The 20,575-nt window shown below is 37.1% G+C and overlaps 1 protein-coding gene across 2 annotated transcripts; it reads left to right on the top strand.

The window, feature by feature from the left end:
- Nucleotides 1–2,250: 2,250 nt before the first annotated feature.
- On the top strand, nt 2,251–19,814 carry LOC122077170 (probable magnesium transporter NIPA3). 2 transcript variants are annotated; one of them, XR_006139701.1, is made up of 10 exons: nt 2,251–2,803; nt 11,917–11,973; nt 13,837–13,927; nt 14,002–14,162; nt 14,335–14,462; nt 14,570–14,707; nt 15,521–15,613; nt 17,952–18,057; nt 19,050–19,355; nt 19,471–19,814. XR_006139701.1 is itself a non-coding variant. In XM_042643011.1 (9 exons), the coding sequence occupies exons 1-9, from the start codon at nt 2,638–2,640 to the stop codon at nt 19,127–19,129; spliced, it is 1,020 nt and encodes a 339-aa protein (XP_042498945.1). In that variant the 5' UTR covers nt 2,251–2,637; the 3' UTR covers nt 19,130–19,592. The 2 variants fall into 2 exon arrangements, 1 of the variants encoding a protein (XP_042498945.1); XM_042643011.1 differs by having other exon boundaries at nt 19,050–19,592.
- Nucleotides 19,815–20,575: the final 761 nt, after the last annotated feature.

Here is a 20,575-nt window from a genome sequence, read left to right as displayed (position 1 = left end):
ATGTGTCCTTGTATACATTGGCTCTATCAAATTAATCTATATTCTTCTGCCCCCAAAAAAAAAAAATCCATATTCCTAATAAAAGCATGATTCATCATTGCTTACTCCGAAGTTCAAATTCTCATTTTTTCTTTTCTTTTCTTTTCTTTTCAAGGTGAATGGAAAAATATATTAAAAAAAAATCTCAAAATTTGTACACTTTTTAATGAAATTTCAATATAGCCTCTATAGTTTTCCCAATCTTTTAATCATCCAAAGTGTAGTTATTAGGATTACCAAAATATAAGAAAATGTATAATGTGAGACATATAAGCCATAATCAAGATGATAGAGAACAATATGATTATTCCAAAATTTTACCCTTGTAATTGTAATTGATATCTCATAAGACGGTCGATCTTGTTCCTTCAAATATGAGATAAGATACATGATCAATTATTAGTTCCCATGTCTATGTACTACTCTTTTAATATATAAAGGTTGCATCTTGTTGTAAACAAAGTTCTCTAAGTTGTCTATAAAAATGTGTTGGCACATGGTAATGTGTACGGCACACAAGACAACTGATGGGGACAAAAGCCCCATCAAAATTACTGAAACACTCCCTATTTTTATGAACTGTCAATGCGTTGTGTATGAATGCCCTCTTCAAAAGTGTTTTTAACTTAATTTTGAAAGTGTTTAAAAAAAAAAAAAAACTTAATTATGAAAGTGACTAAAGTGTATAATATTAACAGATAAAAGAGTAAGGTTACAATTTTGTTTTATGGGTGCATCTTGTTGTAACCAAGGCCGATTGAGAAATTATAACTTTCTTTTATCGGCTTTTATCTTATTTTAAAAAATTCTCAAGTCAAAGGTTAAAAAATATTTTAAAATTTTTTGATAAATAATTTACAATTATATCATTCTCAAAGGTGGTCATTATTTTGCATGTTTTTTAAATATACATATGAAATGATGTGATTTTATATTTATTGAAAGAAGAACTGTGTTGTACTAGGAAAAAAAAAAAAAGTAAAGGCTACAAATTTTTTTTTCACCAACTTTGATCCTAACTAGATTTTTCTATATTATTTTTTTCACCAATTTTAATTACAACAAATTTTCTTGATATAAAAGTATAGTGATTACCATCATCACATGATATTTCATGAGAAACGCATAACTTATGGAGATGATTGGATAAAATTTCTTGAGAACAATCCACAAATTACAGTTCCTATTGAGTTAATGACCTTCTAGAGCTTCAATGCAACCCCAAGTGCTTACTAATTGGCAGTTGGCAAGGGGTTGGCAAGGGAGCATGCTTTAATCAATTGATGTGGGGTCTTGAGTTAGATTCTTGTTATCCTCTTGGGGCAGCCCAATGACTGCAATGATTCTCATGGGATCCATGCTGGTTGAAACACTTTTCTATAAAATTAAAAAAAAAAAAAAAAAAACCTAGATATAGTGGGGGCAAAATGACCATCTTACCTTATATAAAAGATGAAAATCCTATCCCTATTGATACTTTTACTAATGCTTCCATTAAGTCCCATGCTAATTCAAAAATTGCCTTCTAGAAAACTATCTCATTGATCCTATTTATAAAAAATATAATACTTTCTTATAAGGAGGGTTTCCTAAATGGGAGGATCGTTTTGCTCTAGCGCGCAGGATCGATGAAAATATACATAAAAGCATTAGCAGTAATAATTTTTTTTTTTATCAGGACAAAATGATCATTTACCCTTTAAGAAACCACACAGCCTTGTAGGCTTGTCTTGCCTTTTTGGGATTTGAAGGGTTTACTTTTATTTTTTTTTTAATAAGATTTTTTTTTTTTTGTTTTTTTTTCCTGATAAGATTGAAAGGCTTACTCGTCTTCCCAAAGTATTACTAATTTTAACCATGTCAACCCCACCCTGGACACGGAATACCACCTCTCCCATCTTTGCTGTTCCCCACCGACAAGGACAACTATATAAAAGAAGAAAAGGACCCTCAACCAAAAAGTTCCATTTTTCAAGCCTTTATTGGATGCGATGCTAATCCAACGGTTAAAAAACTCAATCTCATCATCACCTTAGGATTAGCTCGAGCCTTCCCGGGAAAAACAGTTCCTTTCCTTCTCGTAAGGGTAGTGCAGCGCTCTTCGCGTACCCCGTTTCAGAGTCCACGTCGGCAAAGAGAGCTGACCTTAGGGAAACTGAGATGCGTACTACGCACCGCGCGTTAGGCAAGAATGACCTTTACGGAATAGGAAATAATAATAATAATATCGCAGTCCAGCTGTTTTTAAATTCCTTTTCTCTTTCTTTCAAATCCTTTCTCAATCCATCTTCCTTTAATCTCTCCCTCTTCTTCCGCTCAAATTATCCAAAAATCTCTCCTCGTCTGCAAACTCTCTCTTACTTGTCTGAAACGCCTTAATATCTTCTCTCCACTGCCATTTTCTATATCTCTTTTTTTGATCTATCACTACTACTTGGTGTTCTCTGTGGTTCTCTCTTAATTGACTATCGTTAGAACTTGTAAGGTGAAGAATGGTGGTAGAAGAGGTGAATTAACTAATGAATTTGGGTATAATGAATCTAGTGAATTGGGCAGTGGAAATTTTGTAAATGAGAGAGGGTTATTAGGGTTTTAGTCATGGCGCAAGAGGCTACTCAGAGCTGGATGTTTTCTTACAAGGGGATGTCATCCGATAACATTAAGGGTTTGGTATTAGCAATGTCTTCGAGCGTATTCATTGGTGCCAGCTTCATTATAAAGAAGAAGGGATTGAAGAAGGCCGGGGCATCGGGAGTTAGGGCAGGTGAAACATCATTCATACTGAAAGCAGCTTATTTTAGTTCTAAAATTTTGTTTTCTGTTGTTTTTTCAGTTTTTATTGGTAATGGATGGAATTTGGTGACTTGGGTTGATATCGGATTTTAGGCAATTGAAGAAATTTTTTAACGTTTTTCAGTGAATTTGTAAGCTATAACCCAGATAGTGTATCTGTGTTCTGCTTTGATGCAGCATTTTGATCTAGAGAGGAATTTAAACCATCAGGCATGTAATTCAATTCTGATTCCTGGGTTAGAAACTATTTGAGAGCATAATCATATTGCCGCCCAAAAGATTTGATTACGAATGGTTTACTTGTGGCCATTTTCTTTCAATGAGTGCGGTGAAATGCAATAAGTTTAGATTTCTCTGTGCAATTGCTCGAGGGTCATCTTTGGCTGTGGTTAGTTGGAAAGCTGTTACTATTGGATCCTAGATCATGTTCCAATAATTTTTGGAAAATTGTTAGGTATACATGCATTGGGTCGAGTTGTACTCCTCCTGGTTTGGATACAGAACTATGCATCTTTAGTTAACTGGATCCTGGAAATTTAAAACACTGTCAATTTTGTGGAATTTTATGAGATGTTCAATTATGTTGGATGTGCAGATATTGTCAATTTTGTCAGCACTTCCAATTGTGTGTGATGTGAAATGGGGTGAATTTTCTTTTTGAGTTATGCTTTTCCATGGGTAGTATTTCATATTTGTTTCTTGGGATTGGGAGCCATAAAAGAACATAGTTTAGTCATGTGGTTGTGTTGTAGCCAGTTCATTCTGGCATTGTGAAGACTTATTCAAGCTTACTAAATTGACTTCACTTTCATTTTATGGTTGTTTGAGAGGGTTGAACTTTAGTTTTTTTATTTGTTTAGCAGTGTAATTGAGGCCTACATTTGTGTCCCTGAGTTCCTTATCTTATGAGGTGCAAGCAGATGCTTAAACGCCACTCAATGTGTAATTAGTCATAGTTGAACTATTTCTATTATTGAACAACACCATTTAAGTTGTTAGCATATTAGAGTTGATTGCTTCAGCATTAAATTCTTGTTAATTTTGAACAGTTACATTAATAATGGATAACTATAGCGCCTGGAAGCAAAGGTTAAAAGTTATGCATTTTAAACTAGCCTAGTTCTAGACAATACAAGATCTTATGGTGCTGCATAGTGCATATGGTCTATTGACGTAAGTTCATTCACCTAGGAAAATAACCCTAATAATTGTGCATACTCCATACCAAAATCAGATTTAGGTTTCAGATCTGGTCTCCAAGAAAAACTATTCAGATTTGAGAAATAGGTTGAAATAAGAGAAAATTAATAACTCACAAACCAAGGCTCAGATGAGCCTCAAACTTGGATCGAGTGTGACCACGAACACCTCCAAATAGACCTCCAAATTGGCCAGAACCCACCAAGTGGTTTGGAAACCAAACACCAAAACAGATCTGGCAGACTAGGGTTTTGCAGGCTGAATGGAGAAAACCTTTGGCTCCTTGTAGAGACCTCCAATGGGGCTGCTGTGCTGGTTGAGTGGTCCTATTGGGGGCTGGAACAAAACCCTAAAAGGGCTGGTTGATTGGGATTCGTATCAATGAGATCTGAAGATTGAACCTTGTCCAAGAAAAACCCTATTTTTGCTGCTGTCGATCTCTGCAATATGGCTGAATGTTTGTAATTGATCCTTAGGGCTTTAATGTGGCTGCAAGCCACACTCAACCACTCACTAACAAAGGTAAAATAGAAGAATAAAAGAAATGAAGAGGGTGAGAATCGATGGGGGAAGAAAGGGGGATAGGGAATGACTATCCCAGCCTGGGTCTCTAACCCCAAACTCTCTCAGTTGATGAACAACTTATCTCAGGTTAGCAATATGCATTAGCATAGAACTTTGTTTAAAATCAGATCTCCTTCTTATTACAATCGATGGAGGCTGTCTATGTTCCGGGTTAGACCTCTCTTATCTAACCGAGTGATAGGGCTCGTAAAGTTGATCATTACGAATGTTATGATTCATTCGATGCTAACTTCAAAATGATTTATAACTCCTAATCTTGCTAACCAAGAAACAAACAAATAACTTCTTTGTCTGACAGATAAAAGAAGCCAAAAAGGAAACTAAGATCCACTAACAATAAACCTTACAAAAGAAACAATTTTCTGCCTAAGAAAAGAACAAAATGAAATCAAAATCCTAGTATATTGCTAAAATTGATGGACAGCTGGGGACTTCTTTTGAAGTCTTCTTCTTTCCAATCTGATGGGGATAGCTGCAAGCATTCTAGAAGAAACACTTGAAGACAAAATCTGGGAGAAAGTCTGCTGCTCGATGGGGAGAAAATCTCCCTAACTTCTGCTGGTTCTTTGGAGAGAAAGAAGGCAAGCCTGAACCCAGATCTGAACCAAATCTGGGCTGGATCTGGGCTGGTTCAAGGGGAGGCCTGGACCAAGGAAAACTAGATCAGAGCACTGTTAGTCAAAACGGGAACGGAAAAAAAAACAGAGACGTACGGTACGGGTTTTAAACAGATAAAAACGATGAACGGTACGGTCAAAAAGAACGGTAAAAAAAAAAGGGAACGTCAAACAAACGAAAACGAATGGTACGAGTATTAAACGTGTAGTTTTCAAAAAACCGAAACCAAAAAAAGGCAGTATACTCATGTAATTTGAGAGATTATTACCTGTATACCTACATCTAATGTTGTAAACTACAATAACATCAAACATTCATGCATATATCATCCAAAATATAGCATCCAATGTAAATTCCAGATTAAAATTTAATACACCATATTAAAAAAAACTCCATCCATATCATCCAAGATGTCTAAAGAACTCAGTATCATTATAACAGGTTCAAAGATCAATGATTTAAAAAAAAAAAAAAAGAAGAAGAAGAAGAAGAAAGAAAGATCAATGAGGAGGCATCTCCTAAAGTTCTTCTATGTGTTATCTACCAATATGATTATAGGGTCTGCAACTGGAAGATTTAGTAAAGCTTCACCTCCACAGAGTGTTTCAGTCCTTAAAAAGCACCACTATTTCATTGGTAGGTAAATAAAAAACCAGGGAAAATGATTACTGTTTGTACAAAGGGATGACTCAACTCCTAATCTATTTCTCTATTAAAAGTACAAACAGAGGATGAAGAATACGAAAACAGAATCATAATGCGAAGCCAATGCCAAACATTTTAGACCCAAAATAGTTGTAATAAAATGAATCCCAAGTTCCCTACTGATGAATCTGAATTTTGATATCTGAAGCAATCTATGGGAGTGTATGGATGAATGTATCGGTTACAAATTACAATACATTTTAGACCCAAAATAGCTGTAATAGTGTATGGTGTTTCATTTCGGTAAATAAATAAGGATTTGATAAGAAAAAGGAACCCACATTAAAAGTGAGAAAGGATTTTGATATGAAGAGAGAAAACCAAGAAGAAGAAGAATAAAAAGAAAACACACACACACACACACAAATTTCAGATGGTGACTGGCAAGAGCTATTTTGAAATCTAAAATTGATTTCTAACCTTTTTTCGTTGCGTCACTGGCCGCTGTCGACTGCTACTCACTTCGACCTGCTACTATCTAAATTTCAGAGTCCATACTCCACACTCCACACTCCACACTCCACACTCCACAGTCCCCACTCCGCTATTCCGCTACTCCGGGATTGATGTTGACGGCCTGCTACTGCTACTGTATGATTTCTAACTGGCTACAATACGGTGAGGAAGAGTTAGAAGAAGAGGGCTTCCTTCAATCGGCTACTGTCGACGGCCTACTACTGCTACTGTCTGCTCCTGCCGCCATCTTCTTCGTCTTCTTCGATCGATGTGTTGTGAGTTGGGACTTGCGAGTCTTGCAACCTGCGACCTGTGACCTGCGACTTGCGACTTGTCTCTTCTTTATCTCTTCTCTGATTATGAGGACCGACGGAGAAGAAGGGTTAGGAGCTTTGAAAGTCTGAATCTCTGATTTCTTAGATTGACTGACGGAGAAGAAGGGTTAAGAGGAATAAGAGGATTGGGGAAAAAATAAACCCCCTATCGAATGGGTTTTTTTTTTCTAATGAGTATGGTAAAATTCCTATTTTACCCTTAAAATCGCATATGTGTTTTAAACAGTTTTTTGGGACGTTCCCCTTTTTTCCCGCATTGCATAGAGGCATACGGCAAAACGCATTTTAAACGGTTACAAATGGCAACCACGTTTTAAATGTGTTTAAAATGCGTTTTAACTAACATTGGATTAGAGCTGAACCAACCTGGCTAGTTCAAATGACTCTCTCATCTACATCATCTATACTCTTATTTTTCTTCCATCAAAGGCCAAAATTAGGGCTTGGATTTTTCAGAGTAATTTGAGAAGTGTGTCAAATAACTAGTGGAGCAAAACTCATTGTTGCATAGAGTGTTAGAAGGAGCAAGGGATCCATTGGAGGGGACAGCAAAAGACAACTTTTATTTTTTGTGTGTGCATAGTTGTCATGGCGTCTTGGCTAACCAAGGCGGTCGGGGGGGGGGGGGAGTGTTAAAAAACTAAGGCGACAACAACAAGGCATGTGGGCATCTAGGCGACCAAGGTTCCCATCCAGAAAAAGCTGACTGGATGCCTAGACAGTTGCTTGGGTGACACCTTGACAACTGTGTGTGTGGGTAAGGAGAACGTTGAAAACAATGATACATTCAGATCCATGAATTATGCACTAGCCTTTCCATGATTATCTGATGTGGGATTATGGCAATGGCAATTCCTATATCAAATGAAAACAACATTTTCATGTTTTACCATTCGTGTAGGACAGTCAAGGAAATTCAGTTTTGTCGGGATGAATTATAGGGTAGAAATAATCAGATTCTAGATGGGGGGGGGGAATAAATAAGGATTTAAGCTCTCTCACAGTTCTGGGTTTTGATTTTGTTATGGCTGGAACAAGTGATCAGATCTGGTCTCAATAGTGGGACAAAACAGAGCAACAGTGGTCAAGGTTTAGTGAAATAATTTAGTAGTTTAAAGCATTTTAGGAGGAATTCAGGTGTCAAGTGTGAGATATTGGACTTCAGGGGTACCATTCCATCAACTAGCGAGTTTCTCTAATGTAGGCCCAGCCCAAAGTGGTCCTATTTTGATATATATTGGGTATGGGCTTTTAAATCTTTGGGTTTTATTTAATTAGTTATGGGGTCCATTATGTAGTGTAGTTGGCTTTAGTGTAGTCATTCTAACTAGTTAAGTGTTTCAGAGTCATTATTAGTTTAGTTAGTCTAGCTTCCAAAGAGTGATGGATTTAGGAGAGTTTCTTTGTTTTTTCTTATAACTATTTATTTAATCTGCCTATCAATTAGAAATTGATAAAGAAATTTGAATTGGGACTGTGTGGAGTTCTCTCTTCTTTCTCTTGTTCTCTTCTGCCCCTCCCTCCCTCACTCTGGTTTCTTCCCTCCAATCTCTTCCTTCTTTATTCTCTTTCTTTTCCGAATCGCAGGCTGGTGGACTATCAAAACAAACAATCTCTTTAGCCTCTGGTTTGTCAGGAAATATTTCAGATCTGGGCCTGTGGAGATCTTTATTCCAAAGCTGGAATCTGGGTTGCTTGGCTGCATCAACTAATTATTAATTGAAGATTTGGGAGAAGGTCATTGAAGCCCACCTGGAAAAAGAATCTACTGTCTCAATTAATTAATTTGGTTTTATGTCAGGGAGATATACAACAAGAGCTATTTACCTTCTCAGAAGACTCATAAAAACCCTTAGAGTTGCTAGGAAGGACCCCCATAATGGTCTTTATTGACCTAGAAAAGGCCAACGGCAGAGTCCCTAGAGAGTTAATTAGAGTCCCTAGAGAGTTAATCTGGCATTTCCTAGAGAAGGGAATCGTGTGTAGATATGTGGATATAAGATATGTACGATAACGTGGTGACAAGTGTGAGAACCAAGGGTGGGCAATGTAGTGAATTCACCATTTCTATTGGGCTTCATCAAGGGTCAGCTTTAAGACCTATCTGTTTGCGCTTATAATGGATTATTTGACCAAGGACATTCAAGGAGAGGTCCCATGATGTATGCTATTCGCTAATGATATCATTTTATTGGATGAGACAAAAACATGGTTATACCCTAAACTGGAGCGGTGGAGATCAACCATGGAATCGAGAGGCTTTAGGATAAGTAGAACAAAAACAGAGTATGTAATGTGTAACTTTATTCACACTATGATGGATAACGATGTGGTGACCATTAAGGAAACAGAGATACCGTATTTAAATAAAAAAGGTGATGTAGATGATGATTTGTTACATAGAATTAAAGTGGGATGGACAAAGTGAAGAGGTGCATTCGGAGTTTCGTGTGACTGACGTGTGCTTGTAAAGTTCAAAGGAAAATTCTATAGGACAGTCGTACGCTTGGGAATGATATACAAGGCATGATGGAAGGGTGAAATGTTGGGCAATTCAGAAGAGGTATATAGATAAAGCTATGTGGAGTGGTAATGAGGATGTGCGGGAAAACTAGGAAGGAAAAGGAAAGGAATGAACGTGTTAGACCAGATTTAGGAGTTGGCCCAATCCGTGATAAGCTTCGTGAAACTCATTTGAGGTGGTATAAGCATGTTTAATGGAGGCCTATGGATACGCCAGTAAGGACGACGGATCTAAAAGAGGTAGGGGTAAGCCAAAATTGACCATGGGAAAAGTAGTGCAGAAAGACATGCACATTTTAGGCCTTGTTCCTTGTATGACCTCAAATAGAGCGGATTGGATTACTAGGATCCATGTTGCGGACCCCATATAACTGTGTTCTACTTTGTTATTAATTTTGCGGTTTGTTTTTTTCTACTTTATTTTTCTTTTTGCTTGATTGGATCCATGTAGCCGACCCTATTAAGTTGGGATAAGGCTTTGTTGTTGTTGTTTTTCTGTAGAATATGCTTGGTTAGGATTTTGAGACTGGTTAGCTATATTTTAGGCTAGGAGAGGGTCATTACATGGCATGGTCTACTATATGTGGGGGTGGTTTTGTGCTAAACAAAGAATCAGGATGGAGGAGGTATTCATTGGCTGTGGGGGAACGAGGAGAGGTATCTGATAACGTGGGATTGACGTGGGGGCGCAGGGATGGTTATATTTCTGGGAGCGAACTCCAAGCGAATATGAAGTGCATGGATACAAGTTATGCCTTGGAATGAAAGACAATTCCGAATCCGCTTTGTCTACGAACAAGGGAGATAGTGCATCAAGCTGTTCGCCAGGGCCAACTTGATCCTCTTCCCCTAGGGATCCAGATGGGGGAACCCTAGGAGAGCCGCCGACTCCAACTACCGTCCATGTACGATCCATACTAGATTTGACCAACTGCCCATCCTACCTCCTCCATGTTCTTGACAGCCCATCTTTGTCTCAGTAGAGTCTTTGAGAATAATAAAGTTGTAATTGAAAACCTTCTAAATTAAGGTCTTGTCTCCATCTTTAATTTCTCAAGATTGGTGCTTGTCCTGCCCGTCCCATGGCCTAATGGGATTTGAATAGAAACTGAGTTCTCATTTTCCTTTTGTTTTAATGTAAAAGTTAAGGGGAAAAGAACAGTCCTTGGTTGCACGGCTCCTGCGCCAACGCGGGGGCTAATGGGGGGCACACATGGGCATAAACAATGTATGGGGTTTTTGGGTTTCACAGGGGTGGGGACATCATTTCTCTGCCCTTTGTGTCTAGGTGCTGGGGCCACACGACAAGGGAGCATTCGTTTTCCCATAAGTTGATATAAATTATAATAGATAGACTAGAACTGAAGAAGTACTACCATTTCCAGTTGCAAGTTACTTAGCTAGACTTTAAACTTAGCCTATGACCCAAACAACATATGGCTGCCACTAGATGAACCTGTTTGAATTGTTATTTCTCCCAGTCATAGTTGTCAAGGCGACAAGGTGATCCAAGGCGTTGGAGGGGTGCCTAAGCGTTTAGGCGACAAGGTGCCTGCCTAGGCATTGCCTAGACCATTACATCAAAAACCGACATTTAGAGAAGTGTTCTTGTTCTCTAATAAGTTTGACTAGTCAAATGGTTTTATTTTTACATGAAGCATTTTGAATTAGGTAGAGCATGAAACCAGCTTTCCAACAAATGAAAGATTGCTTAAATATGATTTGTATAGAAGGAGTTATTTTCCGGTCAAACCTTATTTGGTGTTCGCGAATGCTGTTTAAAATCACCTTGAATGGAATTAATTTCTTAGACAAAAAATAAAAATGATGATTATTTTACCGTTCTTTTGGGTTTTAGTGATCTTCTATCACAATAAAGTTTATGAAAATTTTAGATTCTAAAAAAACCCTAGAATTTGAAAGTTGGAAATTGCTCCTACAACCGAAAATTCAGTTTTTGTTCTTAAACTGGGGATTTGACTTTTTATCCTTTGGAATTTTATTTTTTAACTATTTATTAGATTCATTTGGGGAGGGATGTTTGCTTATTTGTGAACAATATCTTAAGACTTAAACGTTATTTGGCATAAATAAGTGCTAGACTTGGTTCAAGCCGAGTCTTCAAATTAAACCAGTGCCTTGCACCAAGGTGACAATCTCCTAGACCCCAACAAAACCACTTGGATGCCAAGGCGTTGCCTATGACTCCTTGACAATTATGCTCCTAGTAGCAATTGTCCTCTTTTTTTCATTTTTAATAGGTTTTATGTTAGCTTGTTCGAGTCAAATTTGAAACATTTAAGATTGGGAAATTGCAATTCCTTAATATTACATTTTTCTAGGGTATTGGTCTGCAAAACTCTTATCTTGGACTTTCAAGTGTGTAATCTACTGTCTTGAACCCATGAGAACCTGGTGCTCCTAAGAGGTCACTTCTCATTTTCTTGGGCAGGGGATGGTTTTTTCATTTAATTCAATTGCTATTTTATTAGTTGTCCATGTGTTTGTGAGTGCCATAGTATACAAAACATCTCTAGTGTGTGTATATGCCATGATTGGTTACGTCTTGTTATGCACATGTCATCTTGTAAATTACCAAAAATATATTTGGTACTACCCTGAGGGTGTCATTTTGGAAATTATAACATTACTCTTTCCACAGGTGTTGGAGGCTATTCTTACTTATACGAACCACTTTGGTGGTTGGGCATGATAACAAGTAAGTTTTCTTTATTCTTTATTTTCAGTGGATTAAAGATTAAATTGTTTCTGTTATTTATAAGATATTGGTGATGAATTTTAGTTATGAGAGTTTTGTATTCTCTAGGTAAGATTGAATAGACATGCATGTTAAACATTTGAATTTCATCTGATTGACTAGACATGCATATTAAACGCCATATGTCTTTGTCTTAGAGAGGGAACTCTTAGATTCTATGCTGCTAAGACTTGTTTCAAGTTCCGGTTGGCATCAGAATTGATGTCCTCTAAATCAATCAGGTTATTTATGGTATAAACAAGGAACTAGAGTGGCTGAATAGGTAGAACAACAGAGTGACTGCAGCAAGGAAAATTAAAAATAACTGAGAAATTGATTTAATATGGTTCTGGGCAGAAACTAATGTCAAAGAGTATATGCTGATATATTGGAAAGATTACACTGATATCAGAATAAAGGAGAAATTCATTTCGGTGATCTGTCATGATAAGCTTCTCCGGATGGTCCACCATTTTCTGTCATGCAGACAATTGATTATGTAGGCAATTGGTAATGCAAATAGTTGATATTGACTAACTGAGCATTAGACTAATTGTACACCTTATGGTTAGCATAAGGTTTAGGGTTTGATTTTTTAAAATCTAATGTTCCATTGTGTTTAGAAGGCCTATAGGTTGCATGACAAGTTTCAAGACCTAACTTGGCCATATGATCATCGAAACCCATCCCAAGTTTTTTTTTTGTCAAGAAATACAAGGTTTTGCTGAGATCTGACTAGATCTTGGTTTTGAGTCTGGATGAAACTGAGACCTCAAACCATTGTCACTTAGGAAACTAACAATAAAACAGTAGTCCTACAAATCTGCTTCCTAAATCAGGGTTTTAAGTATCGGTGCGTATTGTACCGTATCGACCCTTACCGATACGGTACACACCAATACGATACATGAAATTTTTAAAACCCTTTCGTATCGATACGTATCCTACGATATGCACCGATACACCACCGATACCGAAACTCACCAATACGCACCGATACTCTTTGGAAAAAATAAAATCGAGTGAAATGTACGTTTCGATATGTATTGGTACGTATTGGTGTGTATCGGTTGATACATACCGATATGGTACAATACGTACCGATACGGTGTGCTACAGTCATATAATGGCCAAGTTGGGTCATTTTTCAGAAAAAAACACGATTTTTTGAGGGTTTTTGGTTCCAAAGTTGCCGCCAACCATATTTCTCTCTAACTAAAGTAGAAATCAAGGTTGGGAACAAGGATTTTACATTTATGGGAACAACTACAAACCTTGAATTCTTAGTGTCATACCCTCAATTTAGTGTTTATGCATAATACATGTTATCAATAGCTTTTTTTAATAAATTTTTTATGCAAAAGTGTTTCCTATCCATTTATGTGAGTATCTTAGCGTATCTTGGATACGATACAATACCCTCCGATACGTATCTTAATTTTGGCCGACCGATACGGAAACCGATACCGATACTTTAATCCTTGTCCTCAATATAAAATAAAAGATTACAATATCATTCCCTACCAACCTCTATTGGACTAGAAACATCCCGGTTTGGATCTGGTTAACCTCGGTTTAAGTTTCGGGATTGGGTCATTCCAGTCCAACCACTATAGTGCTATTGCATCAGTTTGACTCTTCAGAATATTGATTTCCTTTTTCATGTTACATTATTGTGGTGAAAAACTGTGTCATTAATTAGGATGTTAGTAGCTAGTAGTTAGAAGTAGACCATGTTAAGTCTCCTTTACATATTACGTGATCTCTATTAGTATTGAGGTACAGCTGATTTGTGTACTAATTCCTTAACAACCATTGCAACAGTGATTGTTGGGGAAATTGCTAATTTTGCAGCCTATGCATTTGCGCCAGCAATACTCGTTACTCCTCTTGGTGCACTCAGCATTATTATCAGGCATGTGGCAAAGTCATGTAACAATATGTATATCCTTCTAATTTATGAATGCTGATGTTCACATTATCTTGCAGTGCTGTACTTGCACATATTATCTTACGGGAGAAGCTACATATTTTTGGTATTCTTGGTTGTATTCTGTGCGTTGTGGGGTCGACAACAATTGTTTTACATGCTCCTCAAGAACGTGAAATTGAGTCTGTGACACAAGTATGGGATCTTGCTACTGAGCCAGGTATTTTCAATGTGTGGGCTATATCTCTCACTGCTTCTGATAACATTTTGATGTTGGCAAAAGTTGGAATTTAGTCTTTGATAACAGGATTCTGCTGCATAATCTTTTTGTCTTTGATCATTTTTTTTTTTTTAAATGTTTGAGCTTTATATTTTTTGCATGTCTTATGCAGCTTTTCTTATGTATGCCGCTTTGGTATTAGCAGCAGTTTTTCTACTTGTAGTCCATGTTATCCCACAGTACGGGCAGACACATATAATGGTCTATATTGGGGTTTGTTCACTTGTGGGTTCTCTAACGGTATGTATGCAATAATTTTTTCCTTCTTTTTAAATATATTGTATTTTTTTCTTGATCGTACTGGATATTGTCATTATTTCTATTGAAAACGTGGTGTGTCCTGACAGGTCATGAGTGTTAAAGCATTAGGAATTGCTTTGAAGTTAACATTCTCGGGAATGAATCAGCTGGTATACCCTCAGACATGGGTATTCACCATTGTTGTAGTCACATGTGTGATTACCCAACTGAACTATTTAAACAAGGTAATATTTTTTTTCTGCATATTTCTACTTTATGACAGTTCACATGGTGACATGTTAATAATGCTTTCCGAACTCTTGAATACAACATATGCCCTATGATTATGATGCCTTTTCATAAATGTTGAGCTGTTGCAACTGTTCTGCTATGGAGATCAAATTGATCTTGTGACTAAGCTCGTGCATGTACTGTTATTAGAAGCTGGAGAAATTAATTCTTTGACTTAAAAATAATTATTGCCTTTTTCTTTTGGGTTTTGTTGTGTTTTTTCTTGCATATCTTACTAATTCATATAGGTAATCTTCCACCGTACCAAGTAGAGACAAGTACTACATTTCATGTATATATATATATATATATATATGAAAGCTTTTACGCTTCGAAGTATCACCTTTCCTCTTCATTTTTATTTTTTGGGAGGGGGTTTTGCTGGCAGGATTTGAACTGTAGCGGGAAATTGGAACAATATATGTACCAGGAATATACCTTTCAACTTGGACTGGTGCATTGGCATGGCTAGGTTTTTACTTATGGGTCTGGTAATTAGTCATGTCTCTAATAAAGACAAAATCCACACACCTAGCTTCAGTGTTTAGGAACTGAACATGCAAGAATTGTTAAATTCTGCTTGTTACTACTTACTTTCCTTCAACGTCTTTGATCTTGATATCCTAATCATATGTAATTCTATTTCAAATTCCACCCTCAATGCATGTGATACTAGACCCTGCTTACAGTGTTTTGTGTAGAATTCCATTCATCAATTTTTATTATTTTCAGTTAAAACAAGTTTCCATTTTGTGTATTAATTGCAGGCACTTGATACTTTCAACACTGCTGTTGTATCACCCATCTACTATGTGATGTTCACATCATTAACCATTGTGGCCAGTGTGATTATGTTTAAGGTAACAGTTGCTGCTGATTGAAGTGTATCAATGTTTGTCAATTGTCATATCTGCTTAACATACCTTATGATGGCTAAGTGGGTTTAGTTAATGCATGTCAAACATTTAGCATCTTCTTTTTGTGTAAAAAAAAAAAATGTTACACTGTTAATGATTGCCTTCTGTTTGATGGTTTTGCTTGAACCAGAAATCCAATATAGCCTTATAGATATGAACCCAAGTCTGGTCAAGTGGTCTAGGAGAGGGGATGAATGTTACAGAAAATTTGGTGTACATCCAATGGTCAGGTTTGAGGGTTTCAACCAGAATTGGGATATATTTTAGATGACTCACGATGAAGCAATTTAGTGTTGCTGTAATCCAGGTTCAAGGGCACCATGAAACTGTGGGTTAAGCTCTCAAAATTTGAGTCCAATCCAACGGTTGGATTAGGAGTTATGACACTCACCAGAAATTAGCACTTCCGAAATTAACAATAGATCTTGGAAATCAGAGACTAACAAAATATAGAAACTGAAATTGGAAGTCCTGCAGCAAAGGTAGCAAAGGTCAACAATTTAGTAACACTGAATCAGAATTAGAAACTCAGGGATTTAGGGGTTGATTAAAGAGATTGAGGGCTGCAGTCCCTTGTGAACAGATACACAGGTAATTTGAAGAGGATCAGAGACTTATATGTACCTAGAAATTTAAAAATGATCATATGTGAAGTCTGCAACAGAACTGGACACGAGATTGGTCAATTTGATAGAAGAAACACGAGTAAAGTCTACCAACAGTAAAGTGATTAGTGATTATATAGAAAGAACAAGTTAGCAAAACATTACCGCTGAAGAATCTGAGACTAAATTAGAAAAAAGGGGAAAAATAAGAAGTGCAAAAGAGTAGATATGATTGAGCCTCCCACTCGAACCTACGCTAGAATCCCACTAACTCACGGAATTTTCCACTAGGGTTTCTGCATCCCACATACCTATATCTCATAGGACAACAGCGTAAGCCATTCTTTTCTCAAACTTCACATCGTGGCTGTAGTAGTGCCCCTTCTTTCTTATTTATAAACTTTAATTAATACAGCAAATAAAAAACCTTCCTTGCATGGCCTAACATATTCCCTTACAAATAAAGAAATGGGAAAATAAATGAAATAGTAACTGAAAACTAAGTAGCCTAGATTTCTAGTTAATACGTAGTTACACCATAGTAACTGGAAACTAAATAAATCTACCTAATATCTCATAAAAACATAAATAGAAACTAAGATAAAGAAAAGGGGAGAAGTTTTGTGCACTCACATCATGCACAGCAGTGCACAAAACCTTTTGCCTGTAGAAATTTTTTCTCTTAAAGAGGCTTTCCCACACAAGTCAATATCCGTTCAGAAAATTAGAAACTGGTGAATGGAATTGTTAGCTAAGAAGCGGCAGCACAAAATTAGAAACCAAGCAAATATGGGGCTGCTGCAGGACTTCAAAGGAAGGCAGTAAACTACAAACAATTTGAGGGATCAATGGGATGTCTTGGAGTCATCTGAGAATGAGAATCTGGCCAAAACTAAGAGAAAACTCAGACAACAGTTAGTGGACAGAACAGTACCCACGCTAACAAGTCAAAGTAAATAATATGCACAAGACTGAAAAACAGAATCTGGTCTTGGAAGAAAAGAGAAGATATAGAGAAAACAAAATAGAAGGCTTCTTTACTTAACTACGAAATGTAAAAATTCTTAATATTTGGGTTTAACCCTTTACAATACTAATCCTTTGGCCCATATCACCCATTGGACATTCAAAATTAAGACTAAGTTGACCCAATCTTGAACCATAGGTTCAGTTTGGCCCAATAAACTGAACCAACTCAAACTAAACCAAACACAAGGCGGCAGACCTATCTTCTCTTCTAGCCATAGTTGTCAAGGCACTGCCTAGGCATTCAGGCACCATGGATGCTTTGGATGCTTTGTGGTGTCACCTTGCATTTAGGCCCCCTCCAATGCCTTGGGCCGCCTAGACACTTTAACAAATATATTTCTTACCGAAATTCTGCATCATGTATTGTTACAGGTTTTCATTTGTGAACCCAACGTGAGTATGTCAGAAATATCCTTCATGGATATATCACTGTTAATTGATGGACACATAGTACGAGTTACCCAACACATCCGAAAAGTATAATTTGAATGTTATTTTCAATTATTTTGTTCATCCTGAATTCTTTGTTCTTAAATCTCGTCCACTGATTCCATGCAATTTAAAATTTTTGGTGCCCTGGTGCTGAAATATAGTATTGGAATTTAAATTTATGTCACAAAAATTGACTTGTCCTTTCACCTCTTCAGGACTGGGATCGGCAAAATGCAACTCAGATTGTCACAGAAATGTGTGGGTTTGTGACTATTCTGTCTGGGACATTTCTTCTTCACAAAACCAAGGACATGGCTGATGGTATATATTTTTCTTGTTTGCCCTATTTATTCTTATTGGGGAATGCTAGCCATAGCCTGCCTCTGAAGCGAGTAGAGCTTACATGACTTGTGACATGTGTTCTCTTTGCAACTTGTGACTGATAGTCCTTTATACTTAAGGGGTGAAAAATGTCAGAAAATGGTGCAAAGAGAAATTAGAACTGGTGCCTTATTTTCATCATCCTTCGACCTTTGAATTCTCTGGCCTGAAAACTGCATTATTGTTCTCTCCTTTCCTCCTTTGCTGGTCTTCCATCTCTTATTATCTTACTGTCAAATTTCTAATCACTCTTCATATTGAGGAAGATCAGACAATGCATCCTCTCCGTCATAAGGCAGTCCAAATGTGCAATGGCTATAAACAATGCTTGAAACTGTTGCATAACCTGTCTGTCCCACAGAGATTTCCAGGCAATTGGAAGCAGGGTGAGAGATGAAGCACCTATTTGATGTTCTTCTCTCCCATTTTCTCCTTTTTTTTTTTTTTTTTTTGTCTCAGCCATCATTGGAATGGTTGACATTTGGTCACCAATGGTCAGAGTGAAGAGGACAAAGTCTTTGGCTTTGGTGAAGATGATGAGGGCTCTGTCATGCTCTTTCTTTCCTGTTCAGTCTTGTTTATCTTATTATCCTGATATATTATCCCTTCAAGTGAAACTTACTAGCCATTCATATCGTGCTGGACAGTCGGGTATTGGTTGCTAGAGGTCGGTTTGAAGACAACACTGTTCTGCTCAATCTATTTTACGATCTTACCCAAAGATAAATTCAATTATTTTATTCCTATATCCAATATCAATTTGTTCAACAGTAACACTATATAGATGATACACGTGTCGCTGTGTAGAAAGCTTGTAAACTCTATCCACTTTAGGGGCGGGTAGTGCTAATGTATCTCATATTTCTGTGTTATTCATTCAGATTTGTTTTTGTGCATTATTGAAACAATACCTTTGATGGATGCCCCTGCAGGTCCATTTACCTCCTTCCGCCTTTCTAAGCTCACAGAAGTGGGTGACTATGATCCTGAAGGCATCCCCCTTAAGTGCTAGGAATCCTTGCGGTTACCGTGATACTTGGTTAATTCATTGTGCTATCTTTCATACTTTTGTGGGGAGCAAACTGAATGTCACCTACCTGTACTCCCATGAAATGTTTTTTGGATACAATTAGAGAAGAACAGGAGGTTCTTTGGATCAAAATGAGATGATAGCGGGCTGTAACCTCCAATTTCAATTTCCTCCCCCTGCTTGTGAGGGATTCGGCAAATGCAAGCTGGTAAATAGTGTATTTTAGAATCAAAATTTAATGAAATCAATGGTTTTTACACAGCAGAAAAGAGAGATTGTTGGTGAATACAACATGTGCAGTGATTCATTTATTGAATTTGTAGGATATGATCCTCAGAAGGCATTACTGTTGATGAGGTCCTGGCAGTGCAGTTGTTGATTTTAATATTTCATATGTAAAATTTATGATTGCTTAGTCATGTTGCAGCTGGCCATGTTGAATCAATATTATTCTCTTTGATCGGTTAATTAACATTTCATTGAGGTAGAAAACAACTTGACCTATTACGGTGGAGTTGATAGGGACTATTTTAATTTTCCACATCTTACAAACTTCTTGTTGCCTATTTTTCACTAGCTTTGTAATATATTAGCAGAGGTGCCTGATATGGTAAGGCCTAAACAGGTTGAAGAAGAAGAAGAAAGAAAGAAAGAAAGAAAAAGAAAGGGGGACTTGTGGAGGCTTCAGGTGAAAGATGAAGTAATAAGAGGAACAGGCAAATTGGTCTATGTCAACCATCAGAAGGAAAATATGGTCTACCAATCCAATCCACAAATGTAGGCTTATCCAATTTTCCATGTAGAAATTATTGGCAGCCAGAATAATAAGAAAACATTTGTCTGAAGAAATTGATTTTTGTAGCAAGGAAAGAAAGTTCATGCGGCAGTTTTGTAACGCTTAAAAAGGCCAAATGGAAAAGAAAAAAGATAGAAGGAAATGTAAATGTGCACATCTTAACAGTGGATTCGATGTATTAGCACAAATATACTGTTAGGAAAGTAGAAATTGGATAAAATAATCAAGAGAGAGGTATAGGAACACCGTCAGCGTGTGGTGAGCTAATGGGCAGCACCAATGGGGGTGTGGGATTGGGTATCAAGTTGAAGGGGTAAGGGTGTCATTTCAAATGGTAAGCTGATGGGTGGCAGCAATGGGGTGTGGGATAGGGCATCATGTTAAAGGGGTAAGGGTGTCATTTCAAAGGGGAAGACAACAAGAGATAGAGCGGGCATTAATTTGTGAATTAACTTGTGATGTATATGGTGGTGTGTCAGTCTTTTATCATTTTTAGAAAATTTACAGTTATTTTCTACCTATAAAAATGAGCAATATACTCTGGAAACAATCTCTCTTGCAAAGCAGCGGGTAATGTTGTATACATTTGCCTCTCCTAAACCCTGTAATAGCGAGAGCTTCATGCATTGGGT

The sequence above is a fragment of the Macadamia integrifolia genome, chromosome 4 (genome assembly GCF_013358625.1).
Source record: "Macadamia integrifolia cultivar HAES 741 chromosome 4, SCU_Mint_v3, whole genome shotgun sequence".
In the NCBI taxonomy this organism is placed as follows: domain Eukaryota; kingdom Viridiplantae; phylum Streptophyta; class Magnoliopsida; order Proteales; family Proteaceae; genus Macadamia; species Macadamia integrifolia.
Note: the sequence above shows the minus strand (reverse complement) of the source record. Positions and strands in the feature narration are given on the sequence as shown.

Excerpts from the sequence above, each read along its gene's own strand:
- LOC122077170 (XM_042643011.1), top strand. The coding sequence starts at position 2,638 with ATGGCGCAAGAGGCTACTCAGAGCTGGATGTTTTCTTACAAGGGGATG. Across the intron at positions 15,614-17,951 it reads CCAGTGTGATTATGTTTAAG|GACTGGGATCGGCAAAATGC; the intron begins GTAACAGTTGCT and ends TCACCTCTTCAG. Across the intron at positions 18,058-19,049 it reads AACCAAGGACATGGCTGATG|GTCCATTTACCTCCTTCCGC; the intron begins GTATATATTTTT and ends ATGCCCCTGCAG.